We start from the raw sequence: 20,378 nt of genomic DNA, 5'->3' as shown, positions 1-20,378 counted from the left end.
CCCGTAGTGCCTCAGCCTCCATCCACTCCGTCATCTCACAGTTCGTGAGGAAGCGCCGCTGGAAGGCGGCCCAGTCGTCCCCAGAGGCCGAGAACTCCCTCAGACCGGGCAGGCACTGCTGGAGAGATGGGACGTGCGCCGCCAACAGCTGCTCCCCGTCACTTTTGTCGGGAATTCAGCCGCTCTCCGCCATCAAGATGGCGGTCTCCTGCGCCGGTCGTGCCAAGTGTGACGCGGCGGTCCCTGGTTGGCAAGAAAATTGGGCGGGAGCCGCGGAGACCTTCGGTTGGCGGAGAGTTTCGGCGGGAACTTCCGCATATTCGGTGGGAACTTTGGAAGTGGCGGTGGGAGTCGCAGCCCCGCGTGGCTCCACTCCCCCCTCGTCTGCCGCCGGCTCCCAGCTGCGTGGAGCTCGGCGAGGCGGGAGTGAGCCGCCCGGAGCGACCTCCCCGACGGCTGGCATGGCACACAAGAGGGTGGGGGGGGGGGGGCAGCACCACGCCCGGCTGCCTTTCTCTCACTAGTGGCGATATTTATGCATCGCACCAGGTACTAATTTAAGGCTGAGTTGACCTAGGGGAGGCCCAGGGCTGGTTTAGATAATTATCATAATTGGTTTCGGCCTTTAACTGGAATCGAACTCGGGCCACCGGGTTCGTAGTGCAGTGTGCTCCCCACACAGTCTCACACACGTACACACTCACACACAGTCTCACATATTAACATGAGACAACTATCCCCCGTATAGCTTACATGGCCTGTTGGAGGGTGACTGCCTCCAAACTGCTAAGTAGCATCTGTCACAGAAGCTAAACACGACACCATTGGTACCGGTCATCAGCAAGTCGGCTCAACTCCATATCCTCCTGCATCGCATCAGTCCATCTCTTCTCTAGCACGTGCCACCCCTGTTTAGCCCTCTCTATCTGACCAAACTAACAGATTGGACATGCGGTGGCTGGGCATGTGGCAACATGACCCAGCAAATGCAGCCTCACCTGCCGGGAGAGCCCACTGATGGGACTGTGTCGATAACTTTCAAGGATCTGTGAACTCCTCACACAATCTAGTCTGGTAAGACCCAAGATTGATCGGAATAAGTCAGGCATGTATGTATAATGACATGATGACACCTGCTGGCTGGCAAAGGGAAGCACGGGTACAGGCATGGTTAAGGGAACATCCAATCGGGGAGGGAGAGGTATCTGGGGCAAAGGTAACAGGTGGGGTTGGCCGAGATGCTCCGGGAACCTGCTTGAAGGTTCCATGTGAGGGCGTGGCCGGAGGTGGGGCCTAGCCACGCCTGGGAGGATATAAGGGGGAGCGGACCCGGGGCTCGGGGTTTGCGTGTGGATTCTTGGGTCCTGGCTGCGTCGCTGCTCGCCGTCATCTCTCTCCATCGTCTGGCCACGTGGAAGATCTCCTATGGGGTTTCCATCGTCATCCTCGTCACGCCGCCAGCCAGCGGCGTAGCCGAGTGAGGGCGGTGAGACCACGCCGAGTGATCGGCTGTGTGTTGCCAGTAGAGACGTTAATATCTAAGTGTTGTGCTCAGAGTGAGAAGAATAAGGTTGGTCTGTGGTGTGCCCAGTATGAGAAATAAAAGAAGTACCCTCTACACGACGTGTCGCGGAAGTCGCTCATTACATTGGAGTCAGAAGTGGTTGAAAACAGTACTTGTGTTAGACAGCGAAAAAAGCAGTGTGTCTAAACATCAGAAAAAACGGAACCCTCCTGTGGCATCTTCTGACGACGATGAAAATGCGACTCAAGACCTCCTACCGGCCCCAGGAACCGTGGTCCCGGTTATTGAAGCCACGACAGGGGAGTTGACTGCACCAGAGACGGTGGATCCAGGAGCAACAACTCCATACCCGCATCCCGAAGACGGCTGCATAAGGTGTCAGAGCATCTGGACCTGTCATGCAGTTGGTGTTGCTCGTCACGGAGACTACGGTGGCTGGGCGCTCTGCATTGACATCGCCGGGAAGGAACGAGTCCGGAGTTGACGTCCTGGTGGGAACGTCCACAAGCGCGACGGTAGGAGGCGATTGGAGCGCCTTCACTTGGTGATTTGAAGCGGCTTTCCGATCAGTACATTGGACGGAAGATGAGGCACTAATTGCTCTGCCGACTGTTTTGGACGACGACGCTCTTGCTGTCTTCAGAGCTATTCCCGCTACTAAGAAGGCCACACTTCCAGGTGCTTATGCTGAGATGGTGGACGTGTACGAGCCGCCTTCCGACATGCGCAGGAAGTTTCTCCAGCATAGGCGAGGGGAGGCCGAGACGCCTCTCGACTACTGCAGTGCGCTGTTGGCACTGGCAGGAACAGCTTACCCTGGAGTGGATCCGGTAGCCCTCAACTTGCTCGTCATGGAAAGAATGTTGGGACTGGCGTGAGAAATTGGTGTGGTCTTACCTGTGTGTGACGAAGACATACAGACTTCCCGGTGGGCCGCCAAGTGTCTTCAGGCCCACGAGAATCTGCAGCGATGGGCTTAAATGGCGGCGTGCACAGGGGACCCCAGCCGAGACGAGGAGCTGAAGGGGTGGTCGCCACAGAAAGCCGTGGTGCTTCCGCCTGGTGATGCGAATTCGGAGGACATCGCTGCTGCGCTTCCGGTGTGGAATCGAAGGAGAGGGGATGTTGCGCGACATCAGTGGAGCTGGAGACCATGTCAGCAGGAAGATTGGATGGCGCGGAGGCCCTCACTTACCTACTTTGGCTGCGGCCAGCCGGGGCACTTCGCACAAGGATGTCAGAACCGTCCTCGGACACCGACCACGACTGCTCCTCCGACAGCTTAATCTCAAACCCAACAGGAGAGTCGAGACACATCAGACACCTGGCCCATTTTGCAATCTCAAACATCTAAGGATTCAGGGGTCATCTCCACTCAGCATGACACACACATTGACACCGGACAGCGAAATCCTGTTGCGCATGGGTGGCCTAGCTCGGGGACGCAGTGGAGGAAATTGGCGCGTCGGGTGGTCACGGCGGCTGCGGGTTCCTCGGCGGTATCTGGCTCTATTAAGGGTGTTGAGGTTCGTGTCTTGGTGGACACGGGAGCCTCGGCCACGATTATTTCCAATGTTATTTTTCAATTGTTGTCTGCACGACAAGTACGACCTGTCGTAAATGCTTGTGTCGCGGCAAACGGTAGGAGCATGGGCATCGTTGGACAAGTGGATGCCCATATCGAAATTGGTGATGTCGCTGTGGCCAGTCCCGTACTCATCTCAAAAACGCTGGCAGTGCCCTGCCTTTTTGGTACCAATAAAAAAAAAATGCCTGTTAAGATCCTGGTCGATCAGGGTTGTGTGGAAATGACGTCGGGTCGCAAAACATTTTTTTGCATCACCGCATGTGAATACGTCAGTGTGTGTCCCGGTCCAAGCCCTTGTTAGGGACTCGGTGGAGATCCCGCCGGGCTCACAGATGGGTGTACCGTTATGCTATCACAAACAGTTGGGAAAGGTTGACCTGAAGGCGAGCATCCTTCGGACTCCATCGAATATGGCGACCTATGGATTGGCGCTAGTTTGCGCACAGACGGTCCTTCGCCCCGACCAAGCGCCATTCTTACAAGTGCTTAATGTGGGTTTGGGTACGGTTACGGTTCAGGCGGGTACAGTATTGGCTCACGCTATGACCACTTTTTGTGAGAATAATGCCGATGCATCGAGGGGGGGTGGGTGGTTGGTGCAGTGGAACAGAGTGGATTTGTGAACAGGAAATGGGCAGAAGCGCTGTCAGGAGAATTCTCAGTTGTCTTCAGCGCAGCGAGGTGAATTGCGATCGCTCCTGTGTGAATTCTCTGACGTGTTCAGCAAAAGTGAATTTTATATTGGCCATACCTCGTTATTGCAACATCGTATCGACACGGGGGATGCCGGCCTTATTTGTCAGAACTCGTATCAATTGAGTCCACTAGAAAAGGAACGTGTGCAACGGGCGGTCGACGACATGTTGGCCGCTGATATTTTTTCCCGTGTCTACCAGCCCTTGGGGAGCGCCCATCGTGCTTGTTAAGAAAAAAGACAGAAGTGTTAGGTTTTGTGTTGACTTCTATAAGTTGAACAAGGTTTCCGTAGCCGACGCATACCCTCTTCCGCGCATGGATGACTCTCTGGATTCCTTGTCTGGTGCTCGTTTTTTTTCTACACTCGACTTGTCATCGGGATTTTGGCAGCTTCCCTTTGACGAGTCGTCGAAGCCAAAAACCGCGTTCTGCACACCCCAGGGACTCTTTCAAAGTAATTTCCTTCTGATGGGCTTGAATTCGGCTCCGGCCATCTTTTAACAACTTATGGAACTCGTTTTGACTGGCCTGCAGTGGGACTCGTGTCTCATTTATTTGGACGATATCATTGTGTTGAGCCGCACTTTTGATGAACATCTCCGGTGGCTGTGATCTGTTTTTGGGCATGGTTGCATTGCCCGCAGGTACTAGTAGGTTCATCCCCTAAGCTGCATAAACCTTGGCAAGGTCCCTTGGAAGTGATCAAGGTCAAACGGCCGTAGTGTGTGCGTGTACGGGTGGGCCATCGCCGTTGGTTTGTCCATCCGTCTCGGTTGAAGCCATTTGTTCCTCCACGGGTTGCCTCGTCATCTCCAAAAATTGGTCGGCCGGTGTCTGTTGTGTCCGACGAGCCGGGGATAATGCGCACGGAGGGCGTACGTCAGAGGGATTGTGTCGTGCCACCCACAGCGTCTGAGCCTATGACAGTGGACGGACTTCGAAGCCTCGCCAAACGTGAAGAGTTGCCTGCTGCCGCCAAGCCTGCAGCGCCTGTGCAGCCGATGTTGCAACCTGCTTCTCTGGGGGTTCCGGTGGTGTGCACACCCCCCGGGCAGGAGAGAAAGACCGTCCCCGTCGACAGACTGGCGTCACCAACTCGGTCTAAATGCTTGCGATTCCGTTCGTTCATTATTCCTGGGTGTTGCTCGATGGGAGGGATTCTGATTGGTTGTTGAGTTGTGTTTTCTCTTCCCCCCGTCTTGTTCCCTTTCGCACAATTCTTCTTTTCTCTCATTATTCCCCCCTTGTTAAGTGCTTCTTGATTGTTCTTGTGGATTGTTCTGCCTTTTTTTTAAACACCAGAGTCATTGATTGGTTAACTCTTTCATTGCTGTATTTAAATTTTTACTGGGGTGTTCCTTGCCTGAAATTTCATTAGTATTAGCCGGGATGGCTATCTTTTTAATAAGGGGGTGGGGGGGTGATGTAATGACATGATGACATCTGCTGGCTGGGAAAGGGAAGCACGGGTATGGACACGGTTAAGGGAACATCCAATCGCAGAGGGAGAGGTATATGGGGCAAAGGTAACAGGTGGGGTTGGCCAAGATGCTCTGGGAACCTGCTCGAAGGTTCCATAAGAGGGCGTGGCCGGAGGCGGGGCCTAGCCATGCCTGGGAGGATATAAAGGGGAGTGGACCCGGGGCTGGCAGTTCGCGTGTTAATTCTTGGGTCCTGGCTGCAGGGCTCATCTCTCTCCGTCGTCCGGCCACGTGGAAGATCCATCCTCGTCACGCCGCCACCCAGCGGCGTAGCCGAGTGAGGGCGGTGATACCACGCTGACTGATCGGCTGTGTGTAGCCAGTAGAGACGTTAATATCTAAGTGTTGTACTCAGAGTGAAAATAATAAGGTTGGCCTATGTTGTGCCCAGTGTGAGATATAAAAGAAGTACCCTCTACACGACGTGTCTCGGAAGTCGCTCATTGCATATGTTTCAAATTGGCAGAAACCCGTAAACACCAACCCTTAAATGCCAACCCTTAATGGTCCATGTTTCACAAGTATATAGAAGGGAGGGCATAAGTGTGGCAGAGAAGACCTAAAGTTTCATGTGGAGCGACAGACCAGGCAGCTCATCTCACAGCATTACGCAGCTGATGAAAAAATAATGCAGCTCGAATTATTTGAAGTGAGATTTTCGCTGCTAAACACACACACGCACACACACACTTACAGATCCGCACACACTCACAAAGAAAAAGACGAAAATCCCTCACACTGGCGGAGCCAGTGGGGGGAAGGTGGGGTGGCACATGCCCCCCCAATGATCCGATCGAAATCCCTAATTTCAATCGGATCATTGGTGTTTATTAGTAATAAATCGGCATTTTGCGACCCCCACTGCCACTGTGTAGCATATTATTAAGTGCCAGGGACTCTATGAGATGATGGGACAATAGTCTGAGTCCATAATTGGCAATAAGTAACGGCAAAGCAGTTTTAAGTGACTCACAAAATTGTGCGTAGTTGTGTATACAGTACCTTCACCGAGCGTGATGCCGATCACAAACGGTTCGAATTCGACCCTCGATCGATGGCTGCGCCATCGCCACACACGCGTCGAATAAAAAGCAAGGGACAAGTCCTTACTTACTAATAACTCCTATAGCATTTTTCATTGCTGGAGGGGTTGCACCCCCTATCTGAAAATCCTGGCTCCGCCATTGATCCCTCATATAGCCTTCACAGACTGTTACCAAACAAAAGTTCTTCACCTGAGGACGGCTGCTTGCGTTGTGGCCGAAAAGTCGTGAGAATTTTATTTTATTATGTTTTATTTTTTATTATTTTATTATTTCCCTTCTACGTGACTTTACCGAAATAACTAAGAAGATGTTACCAAACACCTATGAACGCCGGCACGCCACACGAGAAGGTAGGTGGCGAACACCGTGCCTGATACACTCACACATACACACACACACAGACAGACACATATAGAGCAGCCGCCATTCGCCACTCACTGGTGGTGACATGACCACGATGCCTGTGCCAAACCAGGTGCACTTTGAGGCCACGTGAGGTCACGGGACAGACCCAGGTGCCTTGGGTCGACGGACCTAGATGACTAGCAGATGCGCCCGCTGATGGTAAGGCTACACCTTTTAGTGGCACACTCCAGGTTCAGCAGCAAAACTTCCAATTCCTTCTGAGTGGGCAGCAATCTCCAAATTATCCAACATACGTAACACGACTTACCAGTAAGGAGCCACCCCTTGACCGCACCCGGCATCGATCAGCCTCCCATTGTACCTGATATAAATTCCAGCCATGGAAGACTTCTCGAACTACATAGTCGAAAATTATCTTGAATAATGTAGCAGCCAGAGGACATCCCTGTCACACCCCAACGTGAACAGGGAATGGATTTGATTTCCGGCCACGTAATTTTACCCGGAGATGCCCACCATCATGAAGGTCTTTAATGATTGTGAGCAGAGAGTCAGGGACTCCGAAAGCACGAAGAACTGTCCACAGGCCTGGCCTATTGATGGTATCATAGACCTTCATACTCTTAGTTCTTTCAGTAAAGTCACGTAGGTAAAAAATGAAAATAAAATAAATAAAAATAAAACAATGAAAAACAAAACAATCACGACGTTTCGGAGGCAACACAAGTCTCCGTCATCAGGTGGGACCGTCACAGCCAGATTTGCTGCATCAAGTGAGGCAAGGATTCAAGATGTAAGCCCTTAAATGCAAGTTGAGGGGGGAGGAGAGGGGGGGGGCTTATCAGAGTGTGGTAGCCAATGAATGGAAACGTATCGGGAGGGAGGAGGGCGGAGCTAAAAGAAGGCACGAAGTGCTACGTAGAACGTATCGGGAGGGGGGAGGGGGCGGGGCCAAAAGAATGCAAGAAGTGGTACGCAAGAGCCGGCGACGTGGACGTGGTTGTGTGCAAGTAACTATTGTTGCACATGCTAACGTATTGGACGGGGAGGGGGAGGGGGGGCTAAAAGAGGGTATGGGGTGCAAGTGTACGTGGACATGTGTATGTACAAGCACCTGTTGATACACATGATAGAAAAGAACGAAAATGCCCATGTTTATACCAGTGTTGGCTGACAATAAAGAGAGTACTGTTAAACACTGGGGATATTAACACTCGGTAAAGTAAAGTAAAATAGTGCCTGTCAATGTGTAATTAAGTCTTTTTTGCATGGTTGATAACATCTTTCCAATGATTACTAAGTTTGTACCCATCATCACGGTTGAAATTATGTCTGTGTTTGTATATCTGAATGGCTTCGTGTACAAACCTTTGATGGTAGCCAGAGGGTTTGCAGAGCACCTTAATCTCAGAGAAAACAATCTCATGAGAGCCCATCGCGTTGTAGCAATGATCGGCAACGGCGGAAGACTCAATTTTGCCGTGTTTCAAATCTGACTTGTGCTCGTGGACACGATCAGAGACATGACATTTCGTTTCCCCAATGTAACAGTCACCACAGCTGCAACTCAGTTTATAGACTCCAGGGTATTGCAAGTCAAGGATGATATCCTTCACAGATGGAATTAGATCACGGATTTTATGTACTGTACTGAATCAGACTTAAATCTTATGTTTGTTTAGAATTTTGGAGATCTTTTTGGTCACGCCTGCTATGTATGGTAACGTGACAGTTTTGATCGGAGTTTCTAGTGGCTGTTTCTGTATGGTGGGAGAAACAGCTTGGCGGATGGTGCGTTCAGAGTATCCGTTCATCCTGAGGGCCCGATGTACGTGTTGGTCAGAAATGCCATGAGCTCTATGGTATAGCGTTTTGATGAGAGAATTCTTTTGAGATGGGTGGTGGTGGGAATCCGGTACAAACTTAGTAATCATTGGAAAGATGTTATCAACCATGCAAAAAAGACTTAATTACACATTTTTGGACCATCTTACCTGACAGGCACTATTTTACTTTACTTTACCGAGTGTTAGCATTCCCAGTGTTTAACAGTACTCTCTTTATTGTCAGCCAACACTGGTATAAACATGGGCATTTTCGTTATTTTCTATCATGTGTATCAACAAGTGCTTGTACATACACATGTCCATGTACACTTGCACCCCATACCCTATTTTAGCCCCCCTCCCCCTCCCCGTCCAATACGTTAGCATGTGCAACAATAGTTACTTGCACACAACCACGTCCACGTCGCCGGCTCTTGCGTACCACTTCGTGCATTCTTTTGGCCCCGCCCCCTCCCCCCTCCCGATACATTCTACGTAGCACTTCGTGCCTTCTTTTAGCTCCGCCCCCCTCCCTCCCGATACGTTTTCATTCATTGGCTACCACACTCTGATAAGCCCCCCACCCTCTCCTCCCCCCTCAACTTGCATTTAAGGGCTTACATCTTGAATCCTTGCCTCACTTGATGCAGCAAATCTGGCTGTGACGGTCCCACCTGATGACGGAGACTTGTGTTGCCTCCGAAACGTCGTGATTTTTTTGTTTTTTATTGTTTTATTTTTATTTCATTTTTTACCTACGTGACTTTACCGAAAGAACTAAGAGTATGAATCCTTGCAGTCACGAAAGCTTCAAATCTAGAATCATAGACCTTGACCAGGTCAATAAAGCAGATATGCAGGACCCTTTCAAATTCCCTACACCTCTGCTGTGGCAGATGGAGAACACGAATAGTCACACACAACTATACACACACATGCACAGATACACGAATACAAAAAAAATATCTGCAGAGCCTCAGTAGACTTTTGGGGCAAGTACTGTTAGCGAGTAACAGGCCGACAGGGCACATGAGGGGTGGGTGGCCAGCACCACCCCCGACCGCCTTTGTCCCCCCAGTAACGATAATTTGACAAATCGCACCAGGTTCCCATTTGAGGCTGGTTCAGGTAATTGTCACTGGTGTTGGCAGTGAGCGGAAATCGAATTCGGGTCACTGGGTTTGTAGCGCAGCACCCTAACCGCCACACTCCCTGTACACACGCGCACACAAAGACAAATATCCCGTATATCCTGCAATAGACTGTTGAGACACGCACACACACGCGCACACGCGCACACACGCACCTGCACATTGCTCCAAGCACCATTCATTGCGTGCGGGGCCGGTATTAATTATTGAGAGATCTCTTGACTCACGGCACTGGCTTCAATCAGCTGAAAAAGATCGCGACGCAAGAGACAGCCGCCATCCACTCGACTGAGCGACCGTGACCTCACCACGGCGCTTGTGCCAGGCTAGGTGAACAACAGTCTGCTTAAGGCTGGAATATTTTGCTTTGTGTGTGTGCACCTGTGTAGACATCAGCACTGGGAATACAAAGGCGGCCGGGAATGGCGGTATGTAGCCACGCCACACCCTCGTGTGCCGTGCTGACCTTCATAGGTTTGCACGGTACCTCCGATTGGCACGGTTGGCTACGTACTATGCGAAATAAGTTCAACTTAGATACAACATACATATAACATACATACACGGGTGCTCACTAATAGGCACTTGCCCCAACAGCCTCTGGTAGGCTACACGGGGGCTCTATGTCTACACGATGGCTGTGAGCAGTGGTGCAGTGGTTTGCGTAAGTCGCGCATTAAGTGCACGCGCGTATTGAGTGAGCGTCCCGAGTGAGCGTCCCGTGTGAGCGAGAGCGCGAAGAGGAAAGCGCCGAGAGGAGAGCGCGAGAGACGACCGAGAGGGGGGGGGAGACGAAGTTGCGCGTTCGCGGATCGAGTCGCGCCGATCGCGGGGAACGATCGGGTGGTCGATGCGTCACGTGACGCAGAGTCGAGTCACAGGGAGCAGCAGATGGTGACACCATTTACGCATTTGGAGCGTACGTACAGAGACAAAGGGCCCCCGGGTAGTCCCACCAGACTGTTGGGGCAAGTACCGTTCACGAGCAGCACCTGTGAAGGCCGGACACGGTGCACGAGGGGGTGGTGTGGCGAGACCGACGCATGCCCAGCCGCCTTTGTCTCTCTCCTCAGTGGCCATATTTACTATAGACAGCAACATATTTGAGGCTGAGTCGACCTAGGGGATGGTCCAGGACTGGTTTAGAAATTCGTGACTGGGGTTGGTAGCAGTGAGTGATAATGGAACTCTGGTCGCCGGGTTCGAAGCACAGCGCGGCGCTAACCGCTGTGCCACCGCTCACCACTCGCATACATTTGCACACATATACAGTACACACACTAGCACATACCGACACATACATACACATATAAACTAGAACATACAAAGAAAAAAATTCCCCGCATAGCCTTAACAGACTGTTGGGGCAAGTGCTATTAGCGAGTAGCACCTATGAAGTAGGCCTGGGTGGATGGCCAACACCACACTGCCTCCGTCTCCCCAGTGGCGATGTTTTACACACCACACCAGTTACTCATTGAAGGCTGAGTCAACCTAGGGGAGGCCCAGGACCAGTTCAGATAATCGTCACTGGTGTTGGCCGGGAGCGGGAATCTAACTCGGATGGCCGGGTTCCGTAGCGCAGCGCGCTAATCACTGCACTACCGACACACATACAAACTAGCACTTACAGACACATATCTCCATATATATGAAAGGCAAAGTTGTGATTATGTGTGTCTGTTCAAAATGTTTAGCGTACTTCCTGACAAGCAACAAACTTGAAATTTGCCACGTGGGTACTTTCCAGACTGTACACCATGCAAAAAATATTAAAATACACTTGTGTCTTTTTTTTTTTGGGGGGGGGGGGGGGGAGCTCAATAATGCATTTATTTTTTGCACGGCAAGTGAGCTGTGACGTCAAATCTGTCATGTGACCCGCGCGTGTGGAAGCGTAACGCATTGTCGTGTAGTGGTTAGCGCGCTGCGCTACGAACCTGGCGACCTGAGTTCGATTCCCGCTCACGGCCACCACCGGTGACGATTATTTCAACTGCTCCTGGGCCTCCCCTAGGTCGACTCAGCCTCAAACGAGTAACTGCTGTGGTGTGTGAACATCGCCACTGGGGAGACAAAGGCGGCCGGGCGTGGGAATCCAAGTCCCGGGCGAAGCCGGGTAGTAAAGCTAGAACTGTATATACCGCATAGAGACACATACATACACACACACAGACACAGATTCATGTACACGGATGAACAGACACCTGAAGAAAGAAGTTCTACGGAGGAGCGCTCTGCAACAGACAATTCACCTCGTTCAGGGATCCACCCCTCCGCACAAAACATACACATATTTTTGACGCATCCCATCAGCTGCACGGCCTTCTGGGAGCCCGTTACTGGTTCGGCGCGAGCAAAAAAACTCTCCGACCGCTGTCGAGATTCAGTGTGTCTCGTGAGCAGATTCGGGCTTGGGACATCGGACGGTTTTGCCAGAATGAGGTCACATCTTACAGATATTCGTCGTCGACCATGGTCAATCCACTGTTGGATGAAGGCCTGCATCCCTAAGCCGCCGCCTCAACCACAGCGGCAACCTCTCATCGCGATGCTGTCAGGTAAATAATCCAACCGGGCACTTTGCACGCCAACTGAAATCATCGATCCATTTCCACACGGGACGGCATGATTATTTATTTATATTCAGCCTCGTCTTCATCTGAGAGTTGGATGTTGCTGTTTGCTCGGAAGAGAGACGGGGTGGTAACTCTTTGCAAATCTAATCTCGAAATGACGACTTATACAGGTCACGACCATCATGAACATTATCACTCATCACCATCAAAACCGTCATCATCTTCATCATCCCAACTACAAACATCATCACCACCATCGTTACCATCATCATCAGCACCACCATTAAATAAAAATCCCCCGTATAGCCTTAACAGACCGTCGAAGCAAATGCTGTTAGCAAGGAGCACCTATGAAGGTCTATAACGCACACGGCGGGGTGTGTGGCCAACACCACCCCCGGCTGCCTTTGTCTCCCTCAAGCGATGTTTAAACACCGCATTCGGTACTCATTTGAAGCTGAGTCGACCTAGGAGAGGCCCAAGACCGGTTCAGATAGTCGACACTGGTGTTGGCCGTGAGCGGGAATCGATTTGGGGTCGTCGGGTTCGTAGAACAGCACGCTAATCGCAACAACATCACCATCACCACCATCATCACCACCACGATCATCATCATCATCACCACAATCATCATCACAATAATCACCACCATCATCACCACCGCCCCCATCCCCACCATCATCACCATGATGATTATGGTCACCAATGTTACCTTCATCATTATCACCACCATCATCACAATCATCATAACTGGCATCATAAATATCAATCTTAATTTTAGAACTTTCGTGACTGCAGGAATTATTATTTGGTTCTTTCGGTTAAGTCACGTCTAAAGATAAAATAATAAATTAAATTAAATAATAGAATACGACGTTTCGATTGCAACACAAGCAATCATCATCAGGTATAATGAAATAGCGACATAATATCTAACCAGAAAACTATAGACAGACATATTAGCAGACAGATATCACAAGATACATACATAGCGAGAGCAACACAGGTGACAGAGAGGGGTGATCGTCTCTGTGGGGTGGCCTTAAATAGACAGAGGGGGGGCGGAAGCAGAGAGAGGGAGGGGGGTTAGAAAAAATTAGCATATCAATGAGTGGTCCAAAAGAAAACGTGGTGCTGCGAGTACGATGGCACAGCAAGCAAGCCTGAAAATCAGGAGAAAGACACACTAAAATTAAATAACCTAGTAAAATATCGAAATGTAATGTAATACAACACAGAGGGTCGGTCAACACACAATTAACGCATAGCCTGGTTGATTACGTATTTCAAAGATTGCTAAGTTAGAATTTAAGTGTGAACATTCTAAAGAGGACACAGGCAGAGAAAACAAGTCGCCAGAGAGAGAGAAAAAAGATAAGCTTAAAACTTCCCCGTAGAAGTGGTTCAATCTTAATTTTAGAACTTTCGTGACTGCAGGAATTATTATTTGGTTCTTTCGGTTAAGTCACGTCTAAAGATAAAATAATAAATTAAATTAAATAATAGAATACGACGTTTCGATTGCAACACAAGCAATCATCATCAGGTATAATGAAATAGCGACATAATATCTAACCAGAAAACTATAGACAGACATATTAGCAGACAGATATCACAAGATACATACATAGCGAGAGCAACACAGGTGACAGAGAGGGGTGATCGTCTCTGTGGGGTGGCCTTAAATAGACATGATGATGATTGCTTGTGTTGCAATCGAAACGTCGTATTCTATTATTTAATTTAATTTATTATTTTATCTTTAGACGTGACTTAACCGAAAGAACCAAATAATAATTCCTGCAGTCACGAAAGTTCTAAAATTAAGATTGAACCACTTCTACGGGGAAGTTTTAAGCTTATCTTTTTTCTCTCTCTCTGGCGACTTGTTTTCTCTGCCTGTGTCCTCTTTAGAATGTTCACACTTAAATTCTAACTTAGCAATCTTTGAAATACGTAATCAACCAGGCTATGCGTTAATTGTGTGTTGACCGACCCTCTGTGTTGTATTACATTACATTTCGATATTTTACTAGGTTATTTAATTTTAGTGTGTCTTTCTCCTGATTTTCAGGCTTGCTTGCTGTGCCATCGTACTCGCAGCACCACGTTTTCTTTTGGACCACTCATTGATATGCTAATTTTTTCTAACCCCCCTCCCTCTCTCTGCTTCCGCCCCCCCTCTGTCTATTTAAGGCCACCCCACAGAGACGATCACCCCTCTCTGTCACCTGTGTTGCTCTCGCTATGTATGTATCTTGTGATATCTGTCTGCTAATATGTCTGTCTATAGTTTTCTGGTTAGAGATTATGTCGCTATTTCATTATACCTGATGATGATTGCTTGTGTTGCAATCGAAACGTCGTATTCTATTATTTAATTTAATTTATTATTTTATCTTTAGACGTGACTTAACCGAAAGAACCAAATAATAATTCCTGCAGTCACGAAAGTTCTAAAATTAAGATTGAACCACTTCTACGGGGAAGTTTTAAGCTTATCTTTTTTCTCTCTCTCTGGCGACTTGTTTTCTCTGCCTGTGTCCTCTTTAGAATGTTCACACTTAAATTCTAACTTAGCAATCTTTGAAATACGTAATCAACCAGGCTATGCGTTAATTGTGTGTTGACCGACCCTCTGTGTTGTATTACATTACATTTCGATATTTTACTAGGTTATTTAATTTTAGTGTGTCTTTCTCCTGATTTTCAGGCTTGCTTGCTGTGCCATCGTACTCGCAGCACCACGTTTTCTTTTGGACCACTCATTGATATGCTAATTTTTTCTAACCCCCCTCCCTCTCTCTGCTTCCGCCCCCCCTCTGTCTATTTAAGGCCACCCCACAGAGACGATCACCCCTCTCTGTCACCTGTGTTGCTCTCGCTATGTATGTATCTTGTGATATCTGTCTGCTAATATGTCTGTCTATAGTTTTCTGGTTAGATATTATGTCGCTATTTCATTATACCTGATGATGATTGCTTGTGTTGCAATCGAAACGTCGTATTCTATTATTTAATTTAATTTATTATTTTATCTTTAGACGTGACTTAACCGAAAGAACCAAATAATCATAAATATCATTATCACCACCACCATCATTATCACAATCATGATCACCAAAATCATCATCACCATAATCATCACCGTCGTCGTCACCATCATCACCACCATCACCATCACGAAAGACAAAAATCCTCCGTATAGTCTTAAACAGACTGTTGGGGCAAGGACTGTTAGTGAGCACCTATGAAGACCGACAGTGTACACGAGAGGGTGGATGGCCAGCACCACGCCCGACCGCCTTTGTCTCCCAAAGGGCTAATGTTTGCATACTGCACCAGGTATTCACATGAAGGCTGAGTCGACCTTGAAGAGGCCCCGAATCGGTTCAGATATTCGACACCGATGTTGACCGTGAGTGGGAATTGAACTCGCGGGGGTTCCTGAGTTAGTAACGTGGCGCGCTAAGCGCTACACCACCACTCCCCCACCGTCACTATATATAGAGTCTGGAACACCGTGAGATGCAAGCCACGCGCTCACGGAGAGTGCAAGCGAGACACGTGGCGCTGCCTTCTGTAAACCCTCGCTCCACAACCAACTAAAACAACTGTAAGCGAATTTTTATGTTATAAGGCAAGGCCCACTGAGCTACGCAATTATTTTTCAGAAGCGAACTGGCTATTACAATTGATAGCTCACGTGGGCATTTATAGTAGCAGAAACATGCTCTGAATGTGGAGGGAAAACCGGAGGACTCGAAGAGATACGTAAACTCTAAATATACATCAGGCGTCAGGGTCGGGATCGAACCCACGACCTGCTGTATACCAGGCGAGGTAGTTAATATCTCGCCACTGTGCTCACCCCCCCCCCCTTCATTATATTTTCGACGATTGTAATTTGTTCACATATATTGTGGTAATCACCTACGTCAGACGAAGGGGAACCGCAGTGCAGCTCTGCAGGAACCTCTGGCGGTTTTTTCACAATGCACACGAAGGGCCGGTAATCGTTGTTTTTCTACCCGCGTATCCCTACCGTGTGTGAGAGTGGGGGGAGCGGTGGCGCAGCGGTGAGCGCGCCGCGCCCCTAAAAGCAGCCACCCGAGTTTGATTCAATCGCGGCCATAAACATTGGTGACAGATACATCTAAACCGGTGTCCGGGGACTCCCCTAGGTCGACACATCCTTAAAAAAAATGAGTGACCTAGTGCAATGTGCGAAATATTGACACGAGGAAGACAAAGGCGGCCGGGCGTTGAGCTGGCCAAACCGCGACTCGTTTGCCGTTCCGGCCTTCATAGGCATGGCTGCTCGCTAAACGCACTTGCCCCCTCCAGTCTGTGAAGACTACACGGGGGATCTTTGTCGATTGAACATTTTGTGTCTCTGAGCCACTTCGCGTTGTGTGCGTCCCTGCTCCGTGCCGGGGGGGGGGGGGGTCGCCCTAGGGCGACCCCGCGAAACACGAAAAACGAAACAGAGTGCAGAGGGAAGAAAGGGAGAGTGGGGAGATTCCAGTTGCTGATTGTAACCAGCATCATCAAGTGTTTCACAAGGGCTGCTGATGCTGGATGTAAAAGTTGATAATGCTGGATGTAATCACCAGCGAAATGTCGGATCAAAAATACCTCCCATTATTTAATTATTGTGTATCACATAGAACAGCGCACTAAGCTAAGCATTGCCCCACTGCTTCTCCATTGCAATGTATTTTGATAATCCATAAGAGGTTTTTGGGCGAGATCGCGTAAATATCAATGTGTCGTTAAACCCGCCAATTTGGTAAGGTTTGTCATGTAAACAAAACGTGACATATAATTGCCATGTTTTGTTTACGTAATTATTGGCATGTTTTGTTTACATGCCAAACTAATTTCTAATTAGCTGTCGGGTGGTGGCGGGTTTTATACACTTATTTATATGTAAGCGATCTCACCCAAAACACTCTATTATGATTAATATTAGCCGCGAAAGCCTACTACTACCAAGTGTTAAACCATTCTGATGTATCTCTCATCATTATCGTCATCAGCAGAAGCGGCATCGTAGTCGCACTGGTGCTGCTGCGTGACTACGATGGCGAGGAACGGTGGGATGGATGAGCTGCACCGCGCAGCTGGTGCCGCTACGGATTACGAAGCTCCAAGCGCTGGGAACGCAGAGCCCAGGAATTCAGTAGGGAATCCAGACACGAGCCACACAGCATCCGCTATTGCCGAACATCATCTCTGTCTGCATCATCATCGTGATCGCCATCATCATCACGCAGTCCTGATTGTCATCATCATCCTAATCATCATCTGCATCATCAACAACGTCACCACTACCTACGCCATCAACTGCAATATAATTAATGGCACCACTACGCAACCCCCTTCAAACCATTACCACCACCAATGGCACATCACCACACTACTATGACCCATCATCGTCATTATCACCATCACCAGCACCATCACACCATCATCACCGCCACCATCACCTCATCATCATCGTCGCCACCACCATGACCCCATCATCACCACCACCATGACCCCATCGCTACCACCACCACCATCACATCATCATCATCGCCACCACCACCATTATGACCACATCATCACCACCACCACGACCACCACCACCACCCCATAATCATCGCCACCACCATCACCCCATCATCACCACCACCACCACCATAACCCAATCACCACCACCTCCACGACCTCAACTCACCAAAGAGCGACATGAGGAAACCCTCTGTCACGCAGCCGCCGCGTCCCATCACGAGGCCACCCACGGCGTTGGTGATGGTGTTGGGCAGCCCCCCGGCCAGCGCCATCCCGAGGTCGGCCGCGGCGAGGCTGAGCAGCGCCGAGTTGAGGGGCTGCCTCAGCTCCTTGTGCCTCACGCTGGCCACCACCACGAGGCCGTTGAGCAGCAGCGAGGCGAACGTCGTCACTCCCATAATCACCGACAGGGAGACAAAGACGGCCCTGGATGGGGTCGCGCTGGCCGGCTCCAATAACACGCCCCCGCTCCTGTTGCCACCGCTGCTGATGACGATGCCGCTGTTGTTTGCGTCCATCCTGCCGCGTGTGCGTGCGCGCGCGCGTGTGGGACTGCGGGGATGATGTGTGGGACGACGCGTGGCGATGGGCGCAATAGGGACAAAGAAAGGGGAGTTCAGTTGGGGGTGGGGGGGAGGCGGTGTGAGTACTCCGGTTAACACGTGCACACTCACTCACCAAAGCCCGTGCGTAAATAAACATTCACGCACGTTATCATTAGTCCAAAAGGTAACCATCCCATGTCTGTTGAATGTCTCTGTAACTTGATTTAGTGATTGTGCTGTGATCGGTCTCAACAGAGGATCTCTGCCCGAGCCGACTCGCGCTGCAACGGGAGTTTGCTGTTTAACACTGCTTTGTGTTCGAGCTCATTTGAGGCTGAGTTGATCTAGGGGAGGCCCAGTATCGGTTCAGACAATCGTCACTGATGGCGCACGTGAGCGGGAATCAAAGTCGGGTCGCCGGTTTGATAGCAGTGTGCTAACCACTGCGCCACCACTCCCTTCCCCCGCATCACATACCACACAACGCTATAAGTACACAAAGACATAGTGGTACACGTGTACACTCTACACACACGTGTACCACTATACACACACATGTGTACACTCTACACACACGTGTACCACTCGATGCTATTCACAGTGAACGCGAATGCCACGCGCCTCGTGGTGACGAGAGCCACCTGGAGCCCGCGTGACAGATGACCGCGAGGTGTGACCTCACGTATGTGTTCAAATAGGGGCCAGTGACCGAAACGTCGCCTACGAGTGTCACGTACGAGCCGAGTTAATAATAACAATAACGATACGTTCACATACCTGGCAACCCCTTATCAATGCTTACCTCATTACAGACCAATTCAGACCGTATTCATCACCCCGTGCCCCTTATAAATCTGAACGTTCATCCTGCAAAGTCCCACTACAAGGGAGAAACACAAATAAACACGAAGTTTTTTGCCCGTATTGAAACGGCTGTACGCCGTATGGACCTGAAAACTCAATTTCCATGTACAAGAATACGGGTAAACCGTATGGGTTGACAGCTATGCTTTTATTTAATGGAGTGTCATCCGTGCTAATTGCATCCCCATGAACGCTGCACATTAATTATATCGGTGATATGCGCGCATGCGACGTTCACTTACCGGATCTTCTGTTGTTCCCAGGGGGTGGAGTTGGTGCGACGAGTGATTTAGGTCAGCTTATTTACGAATGTCTCTTTCCGAATAGATACATAAATAAATGTAGCTTGTTTCTATTGTTTTGCCCCCTCTCCCGGGAAATATCTATAAACGAGAGACAGCGACCGCAACTGCAGCAAGCAGCAGTCGCAACGGCTTCCTTCACATCTACATCCGCGGAACAACCACGCGGCCTTTTAACTTCATGCGCTTTGTGTGGAGGGTGGGGGGTGACCGAACCCCCCTAACCCCTCCCCGCCTTTCTGAACGCGAGCACTCATATAACAATTAATTAAATAGATATCTACCGCGATCCGTCTCACTAATTCACGTCGAGTGCCGGGGGTGAAGGGTGATGGGATGAGCATTAACTTGCCAGACGTGTGCGTGTCAAGACAGGCGGACCCAAGCATTACTTTGGCTCACGCTGAGACCCCATAGACTTACATTGAGACCCCATAGACTTATACTAAGACCCCGTATACCTACACTGAGACCCCACAGACTTCACCAGACACCCATAGAATGACACAGACACCCATGGACTCGCATGCACCCGTTATGATTAAACCGGCTTTTCGTGTCTTTAAGAGGCGTTGATCTCATCCATGGTCACCAATCACTGCATAAAAACAACCCACCACTCGCTCCCTCGCTCTGGAAGAACCACAGACGAGCAGAAAGACGGGAAAGCAATAGCCGGCGCCAACACTTTGCCCAAGCGCTATGGTCCTCTACGTATCGCTACTCACGTCAGTGATACATTCCTGAAATCTGTGACGAATATTGAAACGTAAATCTGAAGCGATTTTTTCTCTTAATAATCAATGGAATGAGGGAGGGATGCGTTCCTCACGTCGCCATTTCCCCTATT

At 49.6% G+C, this 20,378-nt stretch overlaps 1 protein-coding gene across 1 annotated transcript in view; it reads right to left on the bottom strand.

Annotated features, from left to right (window-relative positions):
• Positions 1–20,378, bottom strand: part of LOC144945664 (parapinopsin-like) — a 62,389-nt gene that overhangs the window by 35,303 nt on the left and 6,708 nt on the right. Inside the window, exons 2-3 of the mRNA XM_078874231.1 lie at positions 18,945–19,003; positions 17,984–18,336 (exon numbers count right to left, since the gene is read on the bottom strand). Coding sequence (XP_078730357.1) covers positions 17,984–18,336; positions 18,945–19,003 — 412 coding nt within the window. The remainder of the gene's footprint in view (positions 1–17,983; positions 18,337–18,944; positions 19,004–20,378) is intronic.

This window comes from Lampetra fluviatilis, chromosome 38 (assembly GCF_964198595.1).
Source record: "Lampetra fluviatilis chromosome 38, kcLamFluv1.1, whole genome shotgun sequence".
Classification (NCBI taxonomy): Eukaryota; Metazoa; Chordata; class Hyperoartia; order Petromyzontiformes; family Petromyzontidae; genus Lampetra; species Lampetra fluviatilis.
The sequence above is the reverse complement of the archived record's forward strand: the minus strand, read 5'-3'. Positions and strand labels throughout refer to the sequence as shown.